The sequence below is a fragment of the Aspergillus caelatus genome (assembly GCF_009193585.1).
Source record: "Aspergillus caelatus strain CBS 763.97 unplaced genomic scaffold BDV27scaffold_23, whole genome shotgun sequence".
Taxonomy (NCBI): Eukaryota; Fungi; Ascomycota; class Eurotiomycetes; order Eurotiales; family Aspergillaceae; genus Aspergillus; species Aspergillus caelatus.
Window position 1 is genome coordinate 130,771 of NW_022475286.1, and position 20,732 is coordinate 151,502.

Here is a 20,732-nt window from a genome sequence, read left to right on the forward strand (position 1 = left end):
AGGGTTATGCTGGCTATCTGTGGTCTCGAATACATTAGTTGAGTTAGGTTTCTACGTTTTCATATCGAAAGGTAGTATACCACATCCCATCCATGCAGTTCAGCAGGTCAGGTTAAGGGAGATGAAGAATTAAAAAAGGTTGTTATATTTATCAAACAATTGACGGCCTCCATGAATCCGCCAATAATAACTTTAATATACAAACTCTAGCAAGCATCGGAGGGCACCTTATCGCTGCCCACCCGACGAGATGCATGATATTCAGCGCCTTCACCCAAACCACGCTTAGCAAACGCTTTCCAAATCTCGCACTTGTTAGCACCATCGGTAAGAGCCTTATCGGCATCAAGGATGGCATCGCGAGCCTGAACGCAGTTGGGGTTGCAGGGTTGCCTAAATGCCAAGATTAGTTCGTGGATTAGGTAGAAGAGAGAGAGGACGGGGTTGTCACTTACAATGCCATGCCATCAACCACCAGCTTCATGGCAAGATACTTGCCGTCAGTCGGAACTCCATCCTTGAACTCGGGCTTAGGGCCGTCGTTCTTGCCGTGTTTATCGATCAAGTTCCACAGCAGCTCGTACAACACAGTAGCCCACACGGTGCCGATAGCATGCACTTCGTCCAATTCATTGAGACTAGTGTAGGTAAGAGGATTGGTCTCCAAGGAGGTTGAGAATGGGTAAGCACGGATGCCCCCCTTCTTGTTTGCAGCCCATTCACCCATAGTATAATCGGTCGAGTGAGTATCGCCGGACTTCAGCCGAATTGCCGTGGCCATGAAGTCTCCCCAGCCTTCACCCATTCCACCGGATTCAAGGGCATTCAAGCAGCGGGAGTTGGCTGGTCCTCCGGTAAGGCGGTTAGAGACTGCGTACCGTGGTGTTAGTCGAGACTGTCTTATCCTGGGGTTCAAAGAGGATACATACGACCGTGAGTGTACTCATGAATCACGATACCCGCCTCAAAGGAGCCATCGCGATAAGGCTGGGACTCAGTCCAAATGTACATGCGCATGCGACCGGGCTGTCCATCGGGTGGCGTAGCGAAGTTGGCGTTATTTGTGCCAGAGCCATCCTGGGCATTCAGGATCACATAGTCTCCTCCAGCGCCTCCTTTTCCGTTGTTGTCGTACTGGAAGTTACCAGCCTCCTCATTGAAGCCCAGAGTGTAGAGCAGGTCGTGGTACGTGTTGGCAGTGTAGAAAAGCTGAGTAATTGACGCATCGATATAGGACTCTGGGGGTGTCGCGTTGAGCGCATATGGGTACTGGAATTTCAAATCGGGACTATCAGGCCGATAGTTCTTTAGGTATTGCGATCCACCAGTAGGGTTCGACTGCGCGATCCCGTTGTTACCGCGAGTGGTGGTATAGTTGTTCTCACCGTCGCTGATCCAGGTAAATGCAGATGCGGACGAATCCCATGGATCGCTGATGACGGTGCGAGAGCCCTCGGTTGGATCATTCAGGCCCCATGCACTATGCGTATGTGTCAGTCTAATTGTCAAATCCCATGAACACCCTTCGAATACTCACTATACTTGGTAGTCCGCTTCAGCTACGTAGTCCACCACACCATGAACATCTTTGCCGGTATTAGCATCAATGTACGTCAACAGCCAGTTGCTGTCAACATCGGTCTCCACCCTCCAGGTCAAAGCAAGGCTACCATCTTCCTTCATCAAATAGACTAGCTGAGCCTTGGGATCCGACACGGTGCCGGATACTCCCTTGAAATTGAAGGACTCTTTGTCCTCGGCAGCCTCAGTGGACACTTGATCCAGAGTGATAGAAAGCTGCAGAGCTTCGGAGGTTCCCCTGAGAGCCACCACAGGATCGGTATAATCCCGCTTGGTCAAAGGGTTGGCATCAGGAATCTTGCCTTCATAGAAGGAGTGGCCATAAGAAAAGATCTTGCCATTTTTCCCAACCTTAATGATGCGGTTAGCATGGAACAGAGTATAGGTGGGCGGTAACATACATTGACATTGAAGTCCGCATTGTCAATATCAAGGCCATGGGCTGTTTGACGAAAATTGACGTGAGCGACCCCATTGCTGCCAATGTAATGATCCTTGACGAGACGAAAGGTGGCGTCTGGCAGGATATTCTTCACGAGCTGAGTGGCCGTCTCCACGTAGCTTTGCTCGACGAATGAAGAGAACGAGGATGAAACATCACTTGAAGACTCAATCGCGTTGATATACCTTGCCACCTGATGCAAACGGAAAGAATTCAAGTCAACTGTGCGACGTTGAAGCCCATGTGCATGATGAGTAGGATGCGCAAGGACGGCCAAAGGTAGGCCAAGGGCTCCAGCCAGTAGAAGACCTCGCATCGTGGACTACGAGGACGTTGGATTTAATGCAAATGATAGAAGATGATCTGTGGAATGATTCTGCCTTGAATGCTGCGACGCGCAGGTATTATTTATACCAGGTCAATTGGAGATCTCGACACGCTGAGTCCAACGCAAAGAAGCATTTCTTCTTGGCCCGAGACAACCCCGGAGCTAGACATATTGTGTACCATCCATCATGATGGTTAATACAGCAATCACCTGCACATTCAGACTCCTGCAATATCCGACAAACTTCATCTATAGCTGCTCGGGGTTACCTTCATGCACCTCAGGGTGGAGCAATCACCCGGGGGTAGACCACTCCGTGAAGAGCTTGAGAAGAATGTCCAGGGCCATTGAATAATAGGTATCTCCTCAAAGCAATTGCGACATTGCATTGAAGAAACCACTCCGTCGGCTCTCCGATACATTTATTCAGGGTCTTCCCAAATGGGGCAGGTTGCTAAGACATTAGATTGCTCTTAATACCACTTTAGCGCCAATTCTGTGATGCGGGAAATGAATGCCGAGACTTTTATGCAAGTGTCCAATGGGGGAAAGACGGTGATTCCTCAGAATCATCTTGGCATTCTCTTGGGTTACATGCAGGTACAAACCTCGGCGGCGCTTATCAACGTCCAAATTGTTAGTCCCCAGAACACAGAACAGGGCCACAGCATTTTTACCCCACTATTCACACTTTCCATGAACTATCCTTGTCATCTAACCCCAATAATGGTCAGGAGATTCTGTGCCGCAAGTTTCAGACATCATGCCAAGCCCGATATCGAGCGCTAACCATGTACTGTACAAACCCCGGCATGACCTAGGGCCACAAATGTATACAAAGGTCGCCTATCACGAAGTATGTGCACGTGAGGAATTTCCTTGCTAAGTTGCCTAAAATGGTAATTCCTGAGGAGGGGGAATTGCCGAAGTATACTGAATGTACTAGGAAAACATGCCATACAAGAAGTGGATCCCAGTCAGGGGCTACACATTATGCATGTCAATTCACGGCGAAGGCCGGATTCTGCCCGGCATGGGCTTAATACTAACAGATATTGGGCATTCTCACAAGTCGAGGTAGGCCAAGCAAGATCCATTCTGACGTGAGCTCGATACACCCGTCATGAGCAGTAGCCTCAAGATCAACAATGATATTTGAAGAATATGACATTTGATTCTGCCCTTCAACTAGAGGTATAGTATAAAAGGTGCTAGCGCATGCTATCTATCGTAATCATGTATATGTACACCAACATGGAAAAAAAGAAAAAGTAACAGGGAAGGCAAGGTCTGAACATGGAATAAAGACAAAGGACGATCGAAAACAACCACCAGGTCTAAAGCCTTAAAGGAGTCCTATCCGAACTCCGATCCTTATCCCAATATAACTCCGCAAATGCTCCTCCGCGCTCGAGCAGAACCGCCGGCGGACCTTGCTCTTCGACGCGCCCGGCATCAACGACAATAATCTCATCGAAATCAACAATGGTTTCCAGTCGATGTGCAATGGCGATGACAGTATGATCAGCAAATTCACTCCTGATGAGCGACTGGATGAGGTCATCCGTTTTGGTGTCGATGCTAATGGACGGTCAGGTTAACTATCGTATCAGAAGGAAAATCACACTGCGGGATCACTGACCTGCTTGTCGCCTCATCGAGGACTAGAATCTTCCCCTCCGGTCGTACCATCGCGCGGGCGAAGCAAAGAAGTTGCTTTTGGCCCGGGGAGAAAGTATCAGGCGAAATTGTAGCATCTAGGCCACCGAGCCCTCGAACGGCATCCCATAGTTGAACCTTCTTTAAGGCATCAATGATGATGTCGTCATGGATTGAAATGCCAGGATCCACATTGAGGCGAACCGAACAGCCGGGCAAGATGAATGGCTCCTGGGGGATACAATTCAGCTGAGCGCGCAGGTGGTTGCGGCCCAGCAGAGATATGTCTAGCCCGTCAATATTGATCGTCCCGCTGGTCAGTTCAATGAGGCGGAAGAGTGAAGATACTAGTGAAGACTTTCCACTGTGATTTATTATTAGCCTGGAACAAACAAAAGAGGTTCTATAAGGGGGGAGCAAAGGATGAGAACAAACCTTCCGGAGCGACCACAGATCCCAACCTTGGTGCCTGGCTTAATCGATAGAGAGATATTATCAAGTGCACGGGTCCAGGAGTTTCTATTACCGCCGTATGTTAGCGGGGGGAACAAACTAAAAGGGACGAGAAGACATAGAGTCATACTTGTAGGAAGCCACCACATTGCTGAACTCGATTGCTCCCTGGGCTGGCCAATCTGGCGGAGGCACCGCTGTCTCGTCTTCCAGGTGCTCCGACTCAATAGTAGACTTGAAGTTACGAATTCGTGCCACTGCCCCGATGGATGTCTCCAAAACTGTCCATTGTTTGATTAGACCCTGCAAGTTTTCGGTAAAGGTGACAATATTCAGCAGTGCCAATCCAATGAAGCTCGCGCTAACCTTCCCACGCGTGGCGACGGCTATGGATACGAGGACGACGGCAAACCCGGCCACCATCAGGGCAATGACCAGTTCGAGCCAGCGTTGAATGGCGAAAAGCAGGTAGAAAGGCTTTTGGGAATCGTTGAGCAATTTACTGTTGCGTCGACGGTAATGGTGTTCCCACTTGTAGCTCCGGATGGTGGACAGGCCACTCAGACTTTCGAGGAAGTGGGAGACCAGCGGGGCTTTGGCTTCGATATCTAAATATCGGATTTGTCGTGAGGTGCGAAGGTAAAACCGTTGGGTAAAATAAAAGGCGATTATACACGCTGGGATGGTGGCGGCGATGTAGCCCGTGGCGGTGCAAATGACTACCATTTGGGCAACACAGGTGAAGAAGGTAAGGATCGTATTCAGGACAGAGAGGGGGAGCTCCATGTCGATCAGCTGCAGGTCCTGGCTGAATCTGGGAGAAATGTCAGCAACCATTCCCGTTCACTATGTGAAGCTGCTTTGGCTGGTACTCACCGGTTCGTCGTGTTGCCTAGATCGGTGGTCTGGAAAAATGACATCGGGGCACTGAATGGTTAGCTGAGGAAGCGAAAGACAGGACAATAAGAGGGGGGGGGGGCGTACTCTAAGACACTTTTCAGGAGCTCAGCATGCATATTTCGGGCACCACGAGCTACCAGATTCGCCATCAGGTGCCTAGTTGGGATCAGCACGAGGGAAATGCTAAATATTAGACATCAGTTCCGGATCTGAGAACTCACCAGCAGGAAGTGACAAGTGTAGAAGTGGCCATAACGGCGATAAACGCATAAATCCCGAGCCAATATCCCAGTCTCTCGTTGGGATGATCAACATTTGAACTTGCCCATTTCTCCACCCAGATGGCTAGGTTCGTCAGTAAGCGCTCTTTTCACCATTTCGACGACACTCACAAGGATATGTAATGGTAACCACATAGGCCATAATCAAAAGAACAAACACTGCTGACCGGAACACTCCCAGGACTTGGGCATAGTACCAATAAATGGACATATCACCCGTCCGTCGCCCATCCTCCTGCGGTGTCGGTTCTAATTGAACCTCTGGACTCGCCAATGAGAGGCGATGTTGAGAGAGCCGATTTTGGGAGAGGCGGTTTGGCACGAACTGACTTTGGCCAAACTGAATCTGGGAAAACTGATCTTGTGAGAACTGTTGAGAAAACCGCTGGGAAAAACGCTGAGAAAATTGGTGGGAGAATTGCTGAGAGAACCTCTGCGAGAACCGCTGCGAGAACCTGTTCTGGGACAGTCGATTCCGGGCCCTAGCCCTTGGGATCGGGATCTCGGGGGCCTCCAGATGGACCGTGGCCTTCCGTTTCGGTAGGGCTGCCAGACTACGAATGTAACTGTCGGCTCTGGAATGGAGGTCTTTGTATGTTCCTTGTTCCATGATGTTGCCTGATGGGCCCAGGGCGATGATATGGTCCGCAGCAGAGAGGCGAGAGGCTGGCACTTTGTTAGAATAGCGTGAAGAGTACAAAGCATATCGGGGCAATACGTACGACTGTTTGTCGTCATGATCACCGTCGTACCCAGCTTCCGTAAAAGCCCCCCTGGGGCTAACAGCGCATTGAAGACCGCATCCTCCGTGGTGCGGTCCAGTCCGCTGAAGACGTCGTCTAGGATAATAGTCTCTGTTCTGGAGTAGACAGCCCGAGCCAGGGCCTTTTGTAATGTGCTGGGTCAGTATAGGACTATGCATGAAAGGTGCTGTAGATCAAAGTAAATAAAAGGAGGCATACCACGCGTTGCTTCTGGCCTCCACTAAGAATTGCGCCCTGAGTCCCTAACATGGTCTTATCCCTATTGGGTTGTTTGCGGATATCGTCATGTAGGGCACACGCCTCGATCACAGTATTATACCAGCGCAGGTCGAAAAGTGACTCTCCCAAGATATTTTCCTGGATGGTATTGTTTGTTAACCATGGTGTCTGCGAGCAGTACGCAATCGAGTCGGGATCAGCCTTCAACCCTCCCGAAAAAATGGGCGTCTCCCGCAGCAACGCACGCACAAACGTGGACTTCCCAGACCCGACGGGCCCAACGACAAACGTCACCGTGCCTCGATGGATCTCAAAGGTCAAATCATGTACGACAGCTGGCTTGCCCTCTTCCCAGCCAGCGCTGCGGCCCTCTGCCACAAAGACTGGACCAGTGACTTCGTAGTACAAGGGTAACTTCTCACGACTGGAGATACTGGGCACTCCTTCCACAACCGACATACCCTTTCCGTCGTAGACGACTCCAATCTCCGTCAGTGCGCTAGATAAAACGCTGGCGGGGATGCTGATGTTGCTCCGAGTCCCTCGGGGTTCATGTGCGTCGTCCCTTCGTGGGTCTGACTGCAAAAACTCGTTCACTCGTTTAATGGAGCCGATTGCGGTGGCGACACCCGTTGCAGCTTCAACCAGGTTAGAGATTGGAGTGGCAAGAAGAGTGAATAAGGTGAGCGATGTGAACGCCTTGGCAGCCGTCAGGGTTTCATTGCCTTTATGTCGTGCTATGAGGGCGTAGATGGTGAATGAGGCCAGCGGGGAGAGTGTGACGTTGCTGTATGCCACACCAACTACCAGGATCAGCAGTCGACGGAATTTTTCGGACTTGACGACTTCTTCAACGCGCATCGTCTGGACGAGGTTGAACAGCTTGTCGGTCAATCCAGCCGTGCGGACCCCTTTTACAGATCCCAAAACCTTTGCAGTAATATCAACACGTTTCTCAATGGCCTCGAGCCAGACCTGTTGGCGAGGGCCGGCCAGTCCAGAGATGAGCAATGACAAGGCCATACAAACTACTTCACGTTAGCGATGTGTGAGGTAGTAAAAGGAGGGGCATCACATACTAAACACCACGATGATCGGGGCGATACTGGCGACCCCCAGCTGACGCCATAGCAAATATAGCGCAATAGGAATCTCCACAATACAAGCCCAGGCATCGTGAATGTAGTGTAGACCGCCTGAAATACGTTCCATATCGGCACTCATTAGAGTAACGGGGGCGCTGGTTTCGACGTCAATGTCACGCATGACCATGACGTGACTGTAGAGCATGTCGACCAGATCGGCCCGTATCATGGAGACCACTCGATATGCCTGATGATGGGCGAAGGCCGTAGAAACCTGAAATAGTCAGTATCAGATCTACATCTTCCTGCATTTTGGAAATTGAACACCCACCGCGATACCTGTGTAAACTATCCCAAAGGCACCGATCAGTGCGTATCCCTGTGCCTTGGGGTGAGTAAGCTCGTTCGATGCCACCCAGGTCGTGGTTGCTTCGACCAGAAAGGGCTGTGCGAACGTGAAGGCCACCTGTAGTGCTCGAGGAAAGACGCCTAACAGGATTGGAACCAAGTAGTATCGACAGCATGCCCAAAGCAAACTGTGAGGGGAATTCCGGTTCGGCCCTAGAATTATAACGCTGTCATCAGCCCCGAGTCATTGCGCAGAACGCAGAAGTAGAACAAACAAACTTACTCTTTCTCCAGAGCGCATGCAACCCGCTTTCACCATGCCCTGTAGACCGAAGTGAGTCCTCGATTGGGGGAAGCAGCTCAACCGTCAGATCCATGCGATTGCCGAGCATTAAGAGCGGGTTGAGCCAGCAGAAGAGACATTCTCCCAGAATCCCCACGGTCGATTCCGGAGGTGAATCTTTGTAGTTTCGTCTTAAAAGGGACCTCTTTGACATGGTTTCGGTAATCAACAACACCACCTTTATGCACAAGGTCACCGTATAGAGAACCGCAATCGATCGGTTCTTCTCCAGGAAGAACAATGTGCGGGTCTCGGCCAAGGACATGATCGAGGAAAGAAACAGATAGCCACAGTTGATGGTAGCAGGTCGAATAGTACAGATATGCTCATAGTGCGAAAGAATACCGAAGATGATGGAAGCCAGCCAGGACACGACTGCCGTTGCGACGGTAGCTCGAGTGGTTTTTCCCGACGGCGCCGCCCAGAGGCCGACGAGGGTTAGCTGGAGGACGGCCAACAGAGCATATCCACCCTAGTAAGTAGGTCAGTTTTCATACTTTCCTCATGAGCTCTTTCGCTTCGGGCGCATCATACTAGCTTTACGAAATACCGATATCCTCCCTGCACCTTTATCGTCTGTTGTCTCAGGTGGTGAATGCGTGGCAAGGCCCAGAAGAGAAAGAAGAGTGTCACGGGCAGTGTGAGGACGGTCTCTTCGAAGTATAATGTGAAATCAAATCCATCTTTGCACTCATGGCTGACAACAGGCCCAAAGGCATCTTCGACAGCAATAGGGCATGCTGCCGCCGCTCTGGGATGGAGCCAGAACGAAGACATTGAGACGGTGAACTAGTAACGTTTGATTATTTTTTTTTTCATCTATGGTCGTATCCTCCACATTATGAGATAGAAAGTAGATCATGGGTGATCATCTTTTGTTCATCAGCAATTGAAACTTGAGGGTTTGACTCGTGGCGGTGCTCGTGGGCCCGAAATGACGGTAGTTCATATGCACGGTGAGCCGCCCAACTTAGGGTTTACGACGCCTCTTCTATTAATGGCACTCCACTGAGATCCCACTCCCAATATCATATTATAAACTCATTGTCTAGGCGTACATGACATGCAGGCTCATCAAATCTCTACCAGTTCCCCTTAGGTTCTGCCAGATCTGCGCCCCACCACCCCCCACCAACCTCTGACGAAAGACTACTACTTCAGGCCCCTCTGAAACAATTATGCCACGCGATGAAGACCATCTAATGCGGCGAGATGTGCTGCTAGTGCTAGACCACATTGTCGTTTCATCTCTATGTGTTCCTGCTGATCGTCTTGGCCTCTCACCTTCGGCCCCATTTCCGACCGTCCAATGCCAGCATCAGCGTGAGCGTCAGCATTGGAGTTGACATCAGCATCAGCATCAGCATCATCGCCATCTTTCAACAATTGTAGGAACTGGAGAACCTCCTTTGGTGCTATCGTCCGTCGACCCTTCTTGAAAACATACTTCGAGATAGCCGACGCAAGAATATTTTCCTCCGAGCTCGCCATACCGGGCTTCAGGAAATGGCTAACAATGTACAACCATTTGTCATCCCAGCACAGAATTCGTGACTCGACATCATACCGCTGCCAGGGCTTGATCTCCCTTCGGAAGATACACGACACGCCGCCAAGAGCAGGAGTGAGATGTTTCAAGGTTCCGGTTTGTTTCTCGTCGCTTTTGTGGGCTCTTTCACTGTGGGGCTTTCTCGATGGGGGAGATAATGGTGTAATAACATCCTTGAAGAGTAGCAGTAGTAACTCGATCCGGCTAATATCGAGATCGGCGTAGAATGTGCTGTTGGACTTGTGGAGGTTGAAATCGACTTCCGCCAGAGAGCAATAGGATCGGGTCCGCAGGGGCCGAAAGAGGGCGGATGAACCATCGCCTGAGGAGGATTGATAGCGCTTCCAAACGAGGTGGTTCATGAGGATTGCGATAATTCGGGCCTATTAATTTGTGATCATGCCGTCATAGTTAACCCAATGCTTCATTTGAGGTCAAACACGGCGGGAAATGCAGAGTCTATCACTAACATGCCATAATCCAGGAATAGCTTTGGAGTCATAGACGAAAAAGAGAAGCAGAATGCCGCCCAACGCGGAGAGAAAGGAGTAGGCAGACATGGCAATAATTGTATATTGGGAAATGCTAGAGAGAGAGGAATTGTGGCAAAAGATAAAAAGAAAATGATGGGGGCCACCGGCGATATAAATAAAAGCCCCCACGATTGAGCTGAAGGCCTCGGAGAGTAAGAAGTAAACAGCCCCATCCTTACCAATTTTAGCACTATATTAGACGTCCGATGTTTACCATGATACGATCTGATGCTACGCTGGTGTTGTTTTAGACAGTTCAGTGCGGTAGAGGGTATATTGAAGGATGTAGGTCTATCGGTACAAAGCAACAAATCAACAAATCATGGGTACACAAAAAAAAAAAAAAAAATATCAAAACACTTTCATCGACTGAATAACAGACTCAATCTTTTCCATTCCACAAGTTCCAGCAGTGCTCATATAGGTTTCCCACTATTGACTACATTAGCATTGCTCTAACAACCTCGAGCGATATGGAATGGTAACTCACCTCGTTCAAAACTCCCATCAGAGCAGCAGACCCAGTCAAATCTCTGACCATCTCGAAATACTCTTTCGTTAATTGGAACGGCCGCGCCGTCAGATTAGGAACGTACTTTCCGACCAATCGCTTCGGGTCCAGCGCATGACGGTCGATCAAGTCCAGCAAGCAGCGTCGGAAGCCAGGCACACCGGGCAGGAGATGCGAGGAATGGAATGGAATGTCGATACCCTTGAGAGGGATTGTCGCACAGCCTCGCGTGAGGGCTGTACTGGTTTGGGTAGTAGCAACTTGTGATTTTACTAGCGAGGTTAGCTGGTCGGGAGACAGGACGTTCGAAGGGAGAAGAGAGGCAGCGGTCGCATTGATGTGATCGAGGACCGATTTGAGACACTGGAGGGGTTGCGTCTGAGGAGAGTTAGCGAGTGAGCAGGAGAGAAGAAGAGGAACTGAAGCTTGCCTGTCCAGCGCACACATATTGCAACCCTGCAACGTTGAAGTTGACAATCTGCAGCAACTGTCCCGTCTCGGCTGCAATGGTTTCCACCACCAGCTGCAGTGCTGCTTGATCGAAGCCTAGAGAGTCCATGTGAGTACTGACTGAATCCAACCTGCCAGATGCGTCAGGACGACTACACCTACCCGCACAGACCCGGCTTGGATCAACCGCGCACATCCGGAAGTCGGATTGCCCCCGGTCGTCGCGCTCCACGGCGAACTGCATTAACAATCCACGATAGAATACCACTTGCACCAGGCTCTCCACACTGAAGATCTTCCCGACCGCACCGAGGGCTGCATACTCGCCTAGCGAGTGACCAGCGTACGAGCTCCGCTCCGAGATTAATCCTCTCGCCTGGAGATCCGCAAAGATCGCCAATTCCATCAGCGTCAAAGCTGGCTGGGTGAACTGCGTAGCCGACAGCAGCCCCTGGGGTGCATGGTACGTGTAGAACTCAGTGTCCTCATCGATCTCGGGGAACAACGGAAGAAGTTGGACGTTTCCATCGGTGCCCGCGGATTCTCGCTTCATGCTCATGTATTTCTCGCGGATGTGCCGACCTTGCGGGCCTCCGAAGTACACGGTGAGCTCCTTTGGGTCATTGCGGACAATATCAGTTATGCGGAAACCTAAGTATCGTTTAGTAAAAGCCCTAGCCAACCAAAAGCTCTTAAGACAGGGAAGATGATAAATTGAAACCCACCGTAGTTATCGGAGAAGTAGGTATCAGCGTAATCCCACACTTGCCGTGCAGCCTCGCTCTGGGTATACAGCTGCATTCCCATCCCCTTCTGCTGACTTCCCTGGCCCGTGAACAACAGCGCTGTCTCCTCCGGTTCCACTTCGGCCTCCCCACGCAGCACGGTCTCTCCGCGCTGGACATGCTTCGCCTCGACGGAAATGATCTTGCGGCCCGCCAGCATACCCACGTGCTGGAAGATAACCTCAATTTCATCCCCGGGGAGCACCATACTGGTGAACGAGCAGTTGAAGCTACGGAACGCACCAATGGCCGACGCGCAAGTATAATGCTCGACAAGACCACGGACACGTGCCGATGTGTACATGCCGTGCGTGATGAGCCCCGGTAGATCAGCATACCGAGATAAGGAGGACGAGACGTGGATGGGATTGAAATCCCAGGAGACATGGGCGTAGGCCTCATTCGAGTCCGGCATTCTCATCATGAGTGACGACCCATCGCCGGTGAGTGGCATAGGGTTGTTAAACATGTGCCGTTTCTTGACTGGGCTGCCATGGCGCTGTAAGTAGTCCATGACTGGGTTGCCACGACAGGTGGCGGCATAGAAGGCTACTGTGGCAACAGAGCTAGACCGACCAGGCAGTGAGGACTTCAGACGCACATCACCAACGGTGGTAACGGCCTTGAACGTGTCCCTGCTGGCGTATTGATAGGTCGACTGCAGTACGAAGATTAGCGTCTGGTCCTGCAGATCTAGGTCAGCATCCCGTGGCTTGAACCACGGTTTGGACTTCAGCAGGGCCACCTCCATGGGTCCGCTGAGGCACAATTCCATTTCTTCTTCATCGACCTTACGGAAGGTGTTTTCCCAGTCCGTGTGCGTGCCGCGGTACAGGAATTGGCTGGTCAACTCGAGGACGACCTTCCCTTCCTGGTAGACGTCACCGCGCACTTCCACAAGCTTACCAGCATCTTCAATGGTGATAGCCTGAATGCGAGACTTGGTCTCAAGGACAGCGCCCTCCTGGATCGGCTGCGCGTCTGGCGGGATGCGGAACCCGTTAGTGAGATGCACCAAAGTCAAGAGATCTACATCCAGCTCGTGCGAGAAGAGTGGCTTCATCAGTGCCTCCCAGCCTACGACAACGCCGAAGTCAAGCGGTGCGTACAGGGTCTTTCCACGACGCTTGCTGGATGCATCACTCGCGTTCTGCACACAGTGCGCAAACTCTGCAATCGAATCCGCTGTGACTTCTAGGCCATTCTCGCAGAATGTATCGTGCACGGATGTCCACTTCTTCGGCTGCGAGCTGGTGAACCACACACGGTAGTAGAACTCCTTGACCCGCTCATTGCGACCCTCCATGATCTCATGGATGGGCGCGTACACCGCGTCGCGCCGGTACTGGTACATCAGCCGCAGGCCGATCGCCGCACCACCAGCGTTACGGTAGTTGATAATCTCCAGCGTGATGGACCCAGATTCGTCAGCCCGGATATCGACAACCTTGACTGGCTCAGAGTGTGGGCGGTATTCGAACAACGAAACAGTCGTGTCGGACCGGTGACCAGTCTGGACCATCACATAGGAATCGCGCGTCGGCTGGAAGAGTCGGCGGAGTGGGTTCTCAGAAATCGCCCGGCCCTGCACAATCGTAGGGGCATTGAAAAATGCCTGGCGCCAGCCACCCTGCGTCCCACCTAGCGCAGCTAACCACTGGTCCAGCGATGGCATCGGGGTATTCATCTCAGGAGATACCTCGTATAGAAGCGAACCAGTGTTACCAACGGGGACGCAGTGGATACCTGCCTGCGCCATGCTCCACTCACTGACAACGGGGTAGGGTCCAAAGCAATGAACAATGGGGATCCCATCCTCAAAATAGTCGGGGTCCCGCATCTCCAAACGCTCAATATGCCCCTCATGGATGGTATCCAGGATTTTGCGCGCTGGCTCATCGACTGCATTTGAGTGACGCGCTGCGACTGGTCCGTGCAGAATACACACACGCTCAACATCACCATCGACAACGGCGTTGAGATCCTCCGACTGCCACAGCGAGTCCTTCTTGAAGTACTCCTCGAAGTTTTCGTCCAGCACGGGCACGAAGGGGACCGGCTTCTGCCCGCGTCGTCGGCACAAATGCAGGAAATACTGGGCATCCTGTGTACCCATGAGCTGGTCAGCGGCGTAGGGATTCTGCTCGAGGAACTTGTCAATAGCTGGTTGGGGATCACGAAGGTCGTCCACGCTGGCGACCACAGAAGAGGTAATCTCCATGTCGTCACCCTCCTGTTCCTCCTCTCTCTGATGACCGATTCGTGCTTCTACGCGCAAGAGGAAATCGAACAAAAACTGCTGGAATGAAGGGTCAATCCAACGGCCTTCGAGTTCAACGTATGTCAACTCAACCAGCCGCGAGATGACCTCCGCATAGGTCATCTCCTCCAGATCCACCACGTTCCCTAGTTCGTCGCGCCCAAACCAGACTTTGTGTGAGTCGGCGTTCAGTCGGCGGATTATGTAGTCGCGCTGCTTCTGCAGCTGAGTGAGACGCTGTGCGCGATCGAGTTTGAAGATTGTCCGGTCCAATTCCGCCCAGAGACGCACACCACGCGTCGCCAATTTGTGGATAGGCTCTCCCATCTCGGAGGTCACCGTCATAATTCCTCCTGCCGGTTGTGTGTAGGTCTGCTCCCAGTCGGCCTCGTCAACCACACCAGGTGCCGCAACAATCGCTTGCTTCACCGCTGGGCTGGTATGGGCCTCCTTGGCGGTCATCAAGCGGCTACCCAGTAGAATGCCGTCGAAGGGCATGAGTGGCCGATTGTAGCGTTGCGCCCACTCACCGGTGAGGTAGGGGAAGGTGTCATCAACGCCTCCGAAGCCACTGCCTGCCACCAGGATCAGGTTCGAGCAGCTGCGTACTGCACCATAAGCCTGAAGGATTGGCTGGTGGAAGTCTTCGAAAGAGTGGTGTCCACCCCCGCGACCGCCAGTCCATTGGAGGATGACCGGGAAGTTGGGATGGGCACGCGCGATGGCAATGACCTGGTGAATCGCCGGGAGCGAACCTGGTTTGAAGCTGATATGGCGCAATCCAAGATCACGGATGTAGCTTGTGGCGACTTCCAGTGAGGGAACGCCAGCGCCTACCGTAAGACCCTCGATCGGTACTCCCGACGCCCGGAGACGTGTGAGCAACGGAACCTGCCAGCGCACTGCCTTGGGGGCAGCATAAATCATGTTGACGGTAATTCCGCGACCGGGAGGAATTTCTCGCAATAGACGCTGAATGGCCGTTTCAAGCTGGTCCGGGCGATGATAACCTCCCAACGCCAGTTCGACATGATATCCAGCCTTCATTACCGCTGCACAGAAGTCCCAGGCCGCTGTGGTTGGGGTCATACCCGCCACAATAACCGGTGGGAGTCCTAGCAGGCGACTCAGCTTGGTGTCGACCATTGGGCGGCTACCAGACACCTGAACCAGCCGTGGCTGGTACTGCTCGCTCCAAATCTGACCGTACGCCAGACCGGGGGAAGGGCTCCAGTCGAAGATCTCGCTGCGATAGCCCAGATCTGTGTTGGTGCCCTCCGCGACCGTGGCCAGGATGGTCCGAACTCCTGTACCATCCTTGAGTCGATTGGTCAATGCCCCAATACCGGATACGCCTCCCGGGCCAAAGTCGATGATATGCGTGGCGCCAGGCAACTTGGTGGCTTCGGTCCAGACAAGTTCCTGGGAAGTGATCATTGCCACGAGGTCGGGAACAATATTCTGGCTCCCGAAGGCCCGCAGGTCACTACCCGTGCGCGTACAGAACACGGGAATGCGAAGGTCGTCGCCCATGATGGTCAAGTCGGGGACACTGGCGAGAACCGCGTCGGAGACATCGGCCAGGTAGCTGCTATGGAAGGCGGCGGTGATGGGGAGGAATCGGTTACTGATCTCAGGTTTCCGCTTGCTGAAAGGAATGCGGTGCTGGGTGCCCTTCGCAGGCGCTTTGACACCACGCAGCCAGACGTTGAAGCCATGCAGAGACAAGGGTGGACCTGCCAGCACGGCGCTCTGTGGACCATTGATCAGCGCGATGGCAATGCGGGCGTCCTCCGAAAGGTGTGCATTGACGGCGTCGACGTATTTTTGAAGTTGTTCAAGAGGGCAGTCCGTCACGCTTAGCATGGGTCCGGGAAAGCCCTCGCCATGAGCCTCTGCATCGGCCACAATGACTGGTGGCAGCTCGGCTACTGCAAAGTGGTCTTGGCTGTAGGCTCCAATGGCCAACAGGAGGCGCAAGGCATCCAGGGCAAGGTTGTCAAACTGGGTCCATGACTGGGCCACGGCTGTAACCGTTGCGGTCACGATGCCCTGCGAGTGGCCAGTAGTACCAGCGAGTGCAGCCTGGATCTGTGCTGGAGTGGACCCCAGAACACGCCCAATCACGCGATACCAAGCCAGTTGGAGAAGGCCGATAAGCGGCATACTAAGTGGGGCGGAGATCAGGTAGGCTGAGTCTGGGGCCCGCTCGGAATGCTCCAGCCAAGTGATAATATCCAGACCCTGGTGATAAAAGCGGCTGAACCGGTCGTCGAGGGACTGGCGCTGCAGCATGCTGGATGCGGAGACGACCAAGTCACGCACTAGCGGCCGGTAGGTATTGTACACCATGCGCAGCTCGTCGAAATAATTCTCATCGTTACCCTGGCCACCAAACACGGTGTACAAGTGCGCTTTTCGGTCCAACGCAGCCGTCATAAGCGCCGACGGCGGGTGGGATGGCCGACTAATCTTTCGCAACGCATGACGCGCCTGAACATAGGCCGCTAAAATGGTCGATTTCACTTCGGTGCTTGCGTCCAGCTCCTTCACCACTCCATGCACTTCCCGATTCCACAGGATGTCTCTCTCGAAGGTGTCCATCGCCGTGGCGAGAAGCACCCGCAAGTCATCCTCTTTCAACCCACGGCGCTCCCGCTCCAGGCGGCGCACAGTAAAGCTGAGGAATCGAGCCCAAAGCTCGACCAGCGAGGACAATTCCTCATCACCCGGAGTCTTGCTCAGGTCATGGAGGAAGTCGTCGCGCAGCTGCAAAGCCGTGGGGTAAGAGCCGCTAGCGACGGTGAGAGAATGCTCAAAGGCATGATAGGTGATGGTAAGGGTCTGACACGCATGGGAAGAAGTGGAGGAGGTGGAGAGAAGTTCAGGAGTGGCCCATCCAGAGCCAAGTGCAAAAGAGCCCGCGGAACCAGCGCTGGCCAAGGAAGGGGAACGGGAAGCGGACGAGGCGTTAATCGTAGAGAACATTGTGGCGGTAAAACGTAGTATAGTGGATTAAGTCGTTGGGTCTTCGTGTTTTTGTTTCTTTGTTTAGTATGGATCTGATCTTCTTTGTGTCTGCAAGGCTAATTTCCGCTTCTCTTTGTTTTTGAAGATATTCGCAAGATATTTAATCGAAACGGGTCGCGCTTTCGAACCCGAATCGGGAAGTCAGCCCTAAGCGTCTTACTTCGCATACGCGCTAACATGCAGCGTGGGCTCAGCCTGCAGCCCTCGAGCCTCACATCCCCGTCTAGTTTCCTCCCCAAACTAGAATCTGACGTGTGTTGGCTCTCTAAAAATATGATGGGCTAATTGGTTTAGGCACCGTCATTCTGTCGATCATGGGTGAGCGTCCTAGTTTAAGTATGGCAGCATGTAATCGCTATTTTTCTTTCCTTGCATCTCATCAACTTCTTCTCTCCTCCCCTCTTCATCTTTTTTTCTTCCTCTCACTCACATTCCTCTCAGTTTGATTACGCTGGAGAACCTTTGCTGCCAGACACTGGTTGTCAATTAGCAACATGGGTTTATCACCGAAGTGCGGTATGTTCGTTCTAATTTCTCTAGTGCAATTTTTGGCGTCTTTTCTTTTTTTTTTTTTTCTCTCTGGTCTATTTTCCGTGTTAATCACAATTCTCCGCTTCCCACGTTCTTAATTCCCCGATCCCACATCTCTATTGACACTACCATATTTATTCCCACCCTACGATTGCTATTTTTTAACATTATTATAATTAAATTTTGCCATTATCATGAGCAACGCAGAACTGACGAATTAACGCAGATCTCACCAATGAGAATGCTCAGTATCCCTACTGTGCTAGTCCCCCCGCCGCCATTATCTTCTCCGTCCTCTTTGGAGTGACATTCGTGGGCCACTTTGCGCTGGCCATTCTCTACCGTAAGAAATTCTGCTGGGTGATCATCGTCGGCAGTGGTTGGGAATGTCTGGGTTTGATCATGCGCGCCTACTCGACGCTGGACCAAACCAAGTCGTCTACCCTCGCTGCTGCACAACTGCTCGTCTTGCTTGCCCCGCTGTGGATTAACGCGTTTGTCTACATGGTTTTCGGCCGGATGGTCTACTATTACACCCCAAACAAGAAGATCAAAGGCATCAAAGCCGAGAGCATGGCCAAGATCTTCATCTGGCTCGATATAACGTGAGCGCCCTTTCCACGTTTCTCCGCGAGATCCTGTCGATTCCGGGAACACTGACCATGGTCTAGCGCCTTTATCATCCAAGGTACCGGTGGTATTCTGGACTCCGACGGCTTCGGCGAGAAGTTGAATCGGACCGGGATGAACATTTACACGGCCGGTATCGCCATCCAGGAATTCTTCATCCTCTGTTTCTGCGCTCTGTTGATCGTGTTCCATAAGCGCATGCTGTCGGGATACCGTAATATCGAGCGCGGAAATGGATGGAAACTGATGGTGTATGGCATGTATGTGACATTGCTATGCTTGACGGTACGTGCTCCTTTTGTTCCTGACCCCTTCATCACCATGATGCTGACAAAAGCGACGACGTAGACCCGTATCATCTATCGTCTTATCGAGTTTGCCAACCCGAACCAGGCGGGTAAGACCGTGCTGAGCACCAAGGAGGCCCCGTTTTACATCCTTGAATGTGTCCCCATCTTCATTGGCATGATGCTCTGGAATGTCTTGCACCCGGGCCGGATGATGCCGGGTCCCGATAGCGAGTTCCCCAAGCTTTCGCGCTCAGAGAAGAAGCAGATGAAGCGGGAGGCGAAAGAGGCGAAGAAGCAGGAGAAACGAGTGGGCTTTAGTCAGAAGTATACCGCTGTCAACGACTCGGAATACACTCTCACACGCCCCAGTCATGAGGAGCATGAGGCTGGCTACGGCGGTGGACGCTGGCCCCTGAACGAGGTGGAGTCGGGACGAGGAGGAGGTTATGGTGGTCGTGAGTATGGATATGTTCGTTGAGGATGGGTTGGATCGATGTGAGGCTGCGTGGAATAAGGAAAAAGGCTGGACCTGGCTGTCTGTTTTCATGTGTTTTTGCTTTTTCTATATTTTTATTGTTCCTTTTCTTTGTCTTTAGAACTTCAATTTTTATTATGTTGTGCTCTAGTTGACGGATATCAACATATATCTGGGTTACTTATATACAGGATGGATAACGAATGTGATGCTTCTATAAAGATCAAGAACAACTCCGGATAGAATTCCTCAGAACCACTTGCCTCCGGCGCCAGCAAATAGGATATAAATAAGGCAGAAAAAGAAAAAAAAAAAAAGTAAAAAGTAAAAATAGAAGAAAGAAAGAACGACATAAGCCAAACTAATCAATCAAGGGGATATCACTGGAGAAGAAGAGAGAGATTACATGTTCTTGCCGAGACATGCAGTATGCAAGGGCGTCTGCCCCTCGAGATCGCGGATCTCCAACTGGGCCCCGGCTTGCACCAGCATTTCAACCAGGTCACGCCGATGTCGCTGACAGGCAAGATGCAAGGCTGTGCGGCCCAGCCAGTCCTGCGCGTCCACCTGAAGAGCGTGGCGACGCGTCGGACAGAGCAACACTTGCACCACCTCTGGCCGGTGGTGCTTCACAGCCAGGTGTAGCGCCGTTTCACCCTCCCGTGTCGTCACATTAATATTTACGCCACTGCCGGTCGGCGAATCCAACAGTAGCGTCACCAGGCGGGCATGTCCCTCCATCGCCGCGAGATGTAAAGGTGTCAGCCCCGCGCTATCGGCGATCGAAGCATCCGCGCCTGCACTGATCAACACTCCCAGGACAGACTCGTGCCCATACAGAGCCGCCCGGTGAAGGGCGGTGTTGGCGAGTGAAGACTCTCCCGTGGGTGTGGAATGTGATGGGACGGATTCAACAACCGTTGGAGGGCTGGGATTCGGTGTTATACTAGGAGTGGGGGCGTGAATTGGCTGGGAGGCTTTAACCGTGCCTGCAGAGACGGGGACGGCAGAGCCGTGGGAATTTGAGAGATGACCATTGCTGGTGTTTGCCAGCGCGTAGGCTTCCTCGATGGGGTTGTAAGAAGGGCCCCGGCCGGCCATCGTCGGTCGCTGGGAACCATCGATGGACGGCGGAGTCCACGACTCGGAGAAGGACAGCCCGTCCAGAGGAGGAGAGAAGAGCTGAAAGTCCGGAGGCGTTTGGACTTTCACCGGGGTCTGGAATGGGGGTAAGGCTTGTTGCTGCTGTTGCTGTTGCTGTTGCTTCTGTTGCTGCTTTTCCTCC

At 52.3% G+C, this 20,732-nt stretch overlaps 4 protein-coding genes across 4 annotated transcripts; 1 reads left to right on the top strand and 3 right to left on the bottom strand.

Moving 5' to 3' along the window:
• Window positions 1-206: 206 nt before the first annotated feature.
• On the bottom strand, window positions 207-2,339 carry BDV27DRAFT_168125 (extracellular metalloproteinase; the record flags this gene model as incomplete). The annotated part of the gene is made up of 5 exons (XM_032074687.1): window positions 207-393; window positions 456-870; window positions 930-1,480; window positions 1,538-1,932; window positions 1,983-2,339. The coding sequence occupies 5 exons, from the start codon at window positions 2,337-2,339 to the stop codon at window positions 207-209; spliced, it is 1,905 nt and encodes a 634-aa protein (XP_031931459.1).
• A 1,349-nt stretch (window positions 2,340-3,688) lies between these two features.
• On the bottom strand, window positions 3,689-10,314 carry BDV27DRAFT_168126 (uncharacterized protein; the record flags this gene model as incomplete). The annotated part of the gene is made up of 12 exons (XM_032074688.1): window positions 3,689-3,932; window positions 3,994-4,374; window positions 4,446-4,529; window positions 4,594-5,277; window positions 5,340-5,390; window positions 5,585-5,708; window positions 6,367-6,529; window positions 6,607-7,655; window positions 7,707-7,986; window positions 8,044-8,273; window positions 8,344-8,875; window positions 9,688-10,314. 12 exons carry the CDS (start codon window positions 10,312-10,314, stop codon window positions 3,689-3,691), a joined length of 4,449 nt encoding a protein of 1,482 aa, XP_031931460.1.
• Window positions 10,315-10,756: 442 nt separating this feature from the next.
• BDV27DRAFT_122441 (acyl transferase domain-containing protein) lies at window positions 10,757-16,365 on the bottom strand. The gene is made up of 5 exons (XM_032065630.1): window positions 12,172-16,365; window positions 11,609-12,097; window positions 11,427-11,542; window positions 10,976-11,374; window positions 10,757-10,917 (listed from the first exon to the last, which is right to left on the bottom strand). The coding sequence occupies exons 1-5, from the start codon at window positions 16,355-16,357 to the stop codon at window positions 10,837-10,839; spliced, it is 5,271 nt and encodes a 1,756-aa protein (XP_031931461.1). The 5' UTR covers window positions 16,358-16,365; the 3' UTR covers window positions 10,757-10,836.
• A 1,473-nt stretch (window positions 16,366-17,838) lies between these two features.
• Window positions 17,839-19,674, top strand: BDV27DRAFT_122444 (RTA1 domain-containing protein). Its single transcript, XM_032065631.1, has 4 exons — window positions 17,839-18,037; window positions 18,279-18,657; window positions 18,724-18,967; window positions 19,031-19,674. Exons 1-4 carry the CDS (start codon window positions 18,016-18,018, stop codon window positions 19,448-19,450), a joined length of 1,065 nt encoding a protein of 354 aa, XP_031931462.1. The 5' UTR covers window positions 17,839-18,015; the 3' UTR covers window positions 19,451-19,674.
• Window positions 19,675-20,732: the final 1,058 nt, after the last annotated feature.

Coding starts and splice junctions, on each gene's coding strand:
- BDV27DRAFT_122441 (XM_032065630.1), bottom strand. CDS start 16,357: ATGCTAAGCGTGACGGACTGCCCTCTTGAACAACTTCAAAAATACGTC. Junction 11,543..11,608: donor TCCAAGCCGGGTCTGTGCGG/GTAGGTGTAGTC, acceptor TGGACTCTCTAG/GCTTCGATCAAGCAGCACTG. Junction 10,918..10,975: donor TGATGGGAGTTTTGAACGAG/GTGAGTTACCAT, acceptor TGTAGTCAATAG/TGGGAAACCTATATGAGCAC.
- BDV27DRAFT_122444 (XM_032065631.1), top strand. CDS start 18,016: ATGGGTTTATCACCGAAGTGCG. Junction 18,038..18,278: donor GGGTTTATCACCGAAGTGCG/GTATGTTCGTTC, acceptor GAATTAACGCAG/ATCTCACCAATGAGAATGCT. Junction 18,658..18,723: donor TTCATCTGGCTCGATATAAC/GTGAGCGCCCTT, acceptor ACCATGGTCTAG/CGCCTTTATCATCCAAGGTA.